We start from the raw sequence: 5,928 nt of genomic DNA, 5'->3' as shown, positions 1-5,928 counted from the left end.
AAACGTATATCCTTTAATTTTAGAACTAAACTACTGAAGCCACTACTGACAAACGATTACCAGACCAATTTCCAAGTTCAATTTCCAGCTGATTTTCAAGTTCAATTTCCTGTTTTAAAATACAGCTTCATGAGAAACCAAATTATACTACACTAGGGCTACTATTTTAGAATGAACACACTTGAACTCAAATTCTAACAGTCCAGTACAGTCCACAGTTTCATTAATACAACTGAAATATGGTTCAAAATAGATCAATTAAACTAAATTTCTAGATAGAAAAAAAAAATCCAGGCGCAAATAAGTATTTCCTCATCATTTAAACTTCAAAATGGATTTCTACATATGGATGTAATCTTCAGCACCACTTGAGCATAAAAGTATACCTGGAAATAGAATAAAAGTGAAGAAGAGGGAAATCAGCCAAGGCAGTAGCTAACAGCAGCCCAAATTCAAAGCAACTGGATCAATTTTGATTCCAGAAATACCACAGCAAGCCAGGAATGATTTGTAGAAGAATAAACCACAACAAATTATTGAAAACAGATCAATCTAAGCCCGAGCAAACTTGAATTTAACTCAAAATCTTTCTACACTTGAATTAATGAAATCTGGAAGCACTCGAACTATTTTTGGACTTTCTATGAACTTGAAAATGTGATCTAAAGCTGAAACTCAGATTTAATCTAGAGAAAACTTGAATGAAGTAGTGTTTTTGGAGTTTTGCTNATCTAGACGACAAGTCACTAAGTCAAGCACATAGATACATATTGAACAATTGTGCTGAAATTCAAGAATATATTAGGTAATTTAACTCATTTGTAGTATTTTCTTTTATATGGATAATTTTGAAATTATTTTATATAATTTTTGCTAACAAAAAACAATACTTGATGTGTAGAGAGCATGAGCTTGAAGTTAATAGTCATGAGCGAAGATACTATTGAAGATATGCTAAAACAACGTCCCGCTGAGATACCAGAAGTTCAATTCCTCCAATTGATTGAGTATTGGAGGAATTCAGATGTTCAAGTGAGATTAAACTGTGCATTTCTACTCTTGAACATATTGTTGCATTATATTTTTTTCCTTTTTGATTTACTAATTGGTAAACTTCTTTTGGTGCTAGGCCATGTGCAACTTAAATTATGAAAATAGAAAAAAAACAAAAGTGGAGGCATCAGATGGGACCTATTAATTTTGCAAGAGTACGCGTGGCATTGGTATTTATTCGATACTTTGTGAAAAATATGGCTTTCATTTCTTTACATACTTTTTTTGAATACATTTATGTTTGTTATTTATTTATCTGGTATAATTTTTAGCGTGCAAGTAAAGAGAACAACGAGGAACCATCTAAGTCTGAAATATTTATTGCAACTCGTACAAAACAAGGGAAGCAAGTTCATGAAGATGCTCAAATTGCAATAGTAAGCCATATTGCAACTAATATATTTTCTGGGGCTTAGATTCTTTATATGGTTCTCATAATTTTTTTTTGGCAGTCTGAACTTCAAAACCGTCAAAACGCTTGGGAATCATCGGATGAAGCATTTAGAGCAGTGTTTGGAAAGGAGCAACCTGGTCGAATACGATGCTATGGAAGATCAGTGACAACAAGTTCTCATAAAAAAGACGAGGAAATCAATAAGATCCAACAAAAGCATAACAATGAAGTCTCTACTTTGAAAGCAGAAATGCAAGAAATGAGAGAAGAAATGCAAGAATTGAGGCAAATGCGTCATTGCTTTGATCTATTGGTGCAAAACAATCCTGAACTTTTGTTCAAATATACCAGGATTTGTTGGATCTAACCAACCTTCTCCAGTTGATGCAAGTAGCGCACAAGCTGTAAGAGGCCAAAATCTCCCGCATTCCTCTGGATCAACCCGTGGTCCAATTCTTGAAAAGGTATTTAGACTCCAACTTGTCTTGCTTTTCGGTCAGTTTTTGGGTGTTAAAAGGTCATTTTTGGGGCTGCTTTTCACTGGTATATTGGGGTCGTTTTGGGGATGATTTAGAGCTGAAGTTTAGAGGTGCTTCGCTAGAGTTTGTGGCCACTTTTTATGGTTGTCTAGGTTGCATTTTAGTAGGCTTTTTGGCTGGAGCTGTGCAGCAATTTTGGTGGTTGTTTGGAGTTGTATTTGCAATTGTATTTACAACTTGAAAAACTCTTTTTTCAAGTTTCAATTGGCCCAACGCTAGCTTAAGCTCTTGGAGGGAGGAGTGAAGTGATCCAGCTAGAGATAGAATCCAGATATTCCTTTTGTGGTAAAGTTTTATTTCATTTTACCATCCCAAAGTGAAATAGAACAACATTAGAGTCATGAAAATAAACATATGAATTGACAGAAGAATCAATTCTAGAAGTAAAGAAAAGCAAATATATAAAATTAGTGGAAAACAGTGGCTGATGTGAAAGAAACCCCATTCTTTACAAGCTAAAGAAAGAGACTTAAGGGAGGATGAACTAAAAGGCCCCGAGATGTCGAAAATGGGAAGTTTTATAGAAGTCTGAGATTCAGACATGCTCAACAAGTAATGATCAGCAGATAGATAAGTTAGTTTCTTCAGTTTTGTTTCTGTACACATTTATATTAAACTTTCCAATTGCTTTATCTTTGTCCTTCCCTATCCATGAATCTTGTCAATGGTTGAGACTTCAAAGAGCCCAATCTTCTCCTAGTAAAGGATTTAAGAATTCTCATAGCAAATAAATGGCATCTTTGACTGATGAGATGTTGTACTGAAATGAGAGTAATATGTAACGAGAACCCCACGTGTTGTGCTTTTTAGCTTGGACAAAAAACATAGTATATGAAACATATTAGGATTGAATATGTTCTTTTCAGGTTTTATGTTCACTTCATTTCTTGCTTTTCTTATGAAAAAATTTAGTTTTTTATATGTGACTGAAAAATATGCAAAACATGGTGCTACTATACAAAGTCTTTGTTCTTCTTGACGAGCATCAAAATTTAGTTTCTATATAATTATTAATTTCTTTTTATGTGTAGGAGAAAGTGGGCGATGCAATTGGAAATGGTGGCGGAAAGTCAATTTGATCGTAATGTGAATGCGAAGAATTTTTGAATAATTAAGATATCTTATATTCATGATACTATATGAATATACTCACTTTTGGAAAGTTTATTGTTAATGGGCATTTTGACACATTGTTTTATTAGTATGTGTATTCTTTTGGATTATTATTTTTGGTATTTATTAGCTAATTTAGTTCTTTATATCATCAAAATATATGATAATAATGCATGTGTTTGAAATAATTGTAATTACATGATATATGTACACTGTAATTTTTTAAAATTTTAAGAAAGAAAAAATTGTAGCCTAGACAAAATGGCCACGCTTTAAAAGTGTGGCCATTTGTCTGTACGTCTAGCATGTATATAAGCAAAGACCACGCTTTGTAGGTGTTCCTTTAAAAGCCACGGTTAACAAGTGTGGCCTAAAAGGTAATAAAGGCTACGTTTTTTGAGTGTAGTTGTAGGGTATAAAAGCGGTGCCATATGGGGCGTAACAAGCGTTGTCTTTGTTGACTAATAGGCCACGTTTTTAAGCGTGACTTGTAAGGTAACATTTGAAAAGCGTGCCCTTAGGTCAAAGGTTACGCTTCTTTTGGCCACCCCCAGAAAAGCGTTGCCTAAAGTCGAAAAGTGTGGCCTTTGACCAAAGACCACACTTTTTGCTAGTTTAGGCCACGCTTTTTCGGGGTAGTCAAAGGCATAAAATGTTGTAGTGATATGGCTCCATTTGAGGCTTTATATGGTCGACATTGCCATTCTCCTATCGGGTGGTTCGAGCCTGGTGAGGCTAAGTTGTATGGTACGGATTTGGTGAGAGATGCCTTGGAGAAGGTAAAGTTGAATCAAGAGAGGCTTCGCAGAGCTCAGTCTAGACAGAAGAGTTATGTAGATCCGAAGACGCGGGATGTATCATACATGGTCGGTGAGAAGGTTCTCTTGAAAGTCTCACCGATGAAGGGCATTATGAGATTCGGGAAGAAGGGAAAGTTGAGCCCCAAGTTCATAGGCCCTTTTGAGGTGTTGATGTGAGTTGGGGAGGTTGCCTATGAGCTTGATTTACCTCCCCCCCCCCCCCCAGCTTATCGGGAGTTCATCCAGTCTTTCACGTATCTATGCTTCGGAGGTATCACAACGACTTGTCTCATGTATTAGACTTCAGTACTATTCAGCTAGATGAGAGCTTGGGCTATAAGGAGGAGCCAGTTGCCATTGTTGATAGACAGGATCGCCAGTTGAGAACCAAGAGGATTCATGCGGTAAAGGTCTAGTGGAGGGGCGAACCTGTTGAGTAGGCGACCTGGGAGGCAGAGGAGGACATGCGGAGCAGATATCCGCACTTATTCAACACTTCAGGTATGAATCTAAACTCGTTCGAGGACGAATGTTTGTTTAAGAGGTAGAGAATGTAACGACCCGACTGGTCGTTTTGCTTTCTAGAACCCTGTTCTCCTAAACAAGACTTCTTGTACTTGCGTTTACTGATTTATGACTTGCGGGGATTGTTGGTTCAGGATTTGGAAGAGTTTGGGTTGAAATCAGAACACTTGGTTCCCTAAGGTTGGCTTAAAAGGCCAAGTTTGACTTCGGTCAACATTTTGAGTAAACGACATCGGAATCCGGATTTGAAGGTTCCAACAGGTTCGTATGATGATTTTGGACTTGGATGTATGACCGGACCGGGTTTTGGATGACCGGGGAGCGTTTTGGCCCCTAATAGTGAAAGTTGGTTCTTTAAGAATCTTGAAGTTCTTGAAATTTGGTTTGGAGCGAGTTTTTGTGTTATCGAGGTCCGAACGGAATTCCAAGATCGAGAATAGTCCCGTATTGTCATTTAAGACTTGCACGCAAAATTTGGTGTCAATCTAAGTAGTATAAGTGTGTTTCGTTGCTTTGGATGTGAATTGAAGAACTTGAAGTTCATAAGTTTGATTCAATTGGTTTTAGGGAATGATTATTAGATTTAGCATTGTTTCATGCGTTCCGAGGGTTCGAGCGAGTCCGTTTTATTATTTCAAACTTGTCGGTATGTTAGGGCGGGGCCCCGGAGGCCCCGAGCGTCAATCAGACGAGGCTCGAGTTGAGTAAGAAAAAATAGGAGAGAGCTGAAGCTACAGGTTGCTGTCATAACCGCACCTGCGGTTGGCCAGCCGCAGGTGCGAGACCGCAGAAGCGGTCAACCCTTCGCAGTTGCGGCCCCAGGGGAGGAGCCTAGGAACCGCAAATGCGGGTCCTTTTCCGCAGAAGTGGAACCGCAGAAGTGGCCCCAGACCGCAGATGCGTCCCCTAGCCAGCCCAAGCAAAGTCCGCAGATGCGGACACTTCCTCGCAGAAGCTAGATTGCAGATGCGGCCCCCTAACCGTAGGTGCGGAAATCACAGAAGGTAGTGCCTTCATTTAATACGGGAAGTGTGTCATTTTTGACACATTTCATTCAATTGTTGGGCGATTTGGGAGCTTCCAAAGAGGGGGTTTCGGCCTAGCATTGTAAGGTAAGTTATTTCTACATAATGTGAGTTTAATACATAGTTTAGGGGTAGATTACACCTTGTAAACTAGTAAAAGTTGTGGGTTTATAGTAAAACCTAGGGTTTTGATAAAAATAAAATTTTACCACAAAATTTGTTATGGAATGAAGTAAAAATCACATATTCTTAATCCTTAGGTTATAGGTAACAACTTCCCTCGAGAATTTTCGGAATCCGGGCACGTGGGTCCGGGGATGAATTTTAGGAAACTTGTATTTAGGGTTGGAAAATTACTTTAATAGTTAGAATATGAACTCTCGAGTGTGTATTGATTAGTTCTTACCCCGATTGATTGGTTTTGGATCGCGGCTCCGAATTGAGGATTTGAGCGCGCTCTTGCTATTGGAAGTAAGCTT

The 5,928-nt window shown here is 38.3% G+C and overlaps 1 protein-coding gene across 1 annotated transcript; it reads left to right on the top strand.

The window, feature by feature from the left end:
* On the top strand, window positions 1,156-3,075 carry LOC109222905. Its single transcript, XM_019387196.1, has 4 exons — window positions 1,156-1,223; window positions 1,326-1,430; window positions 1,506-1,911; window positions 3,018-3,075. The coding sequence occupies exons 1-3, from the start codon at window positions 1,185-1,187 to the stop codon at window positions 1,812-1,814; spliced, it is 453 nt and encodes a 150-aa protein (XP_019242741.1). The 5' UTR covers window positions 1,156-1,184; the 3' UTR covers window positions 1,815-1,911; window positions 3,018-3,075.

Source organism: Nicotiana attenuata, chromosome 2, assembly GCF_001879085.1.
Source record: "Nicotiana attenuata strain UT chromosome 2, NIATTr2, whole genome shotgun sequence".
In the NCBI taxonomy this organism is placed as follows: domain Eukaryota; kingdom Viridiplantae; phylum Streptophyta; class Magnoliopsida; order Solanales; family Solanaceae; genus Nicotiana; species Nicotiana attenuata.
The sequence above is the reverse complement of the archived record's forward strand: the minus strand, read 5'-3'. Positions and strand labels throughout refer to the sequence as shown.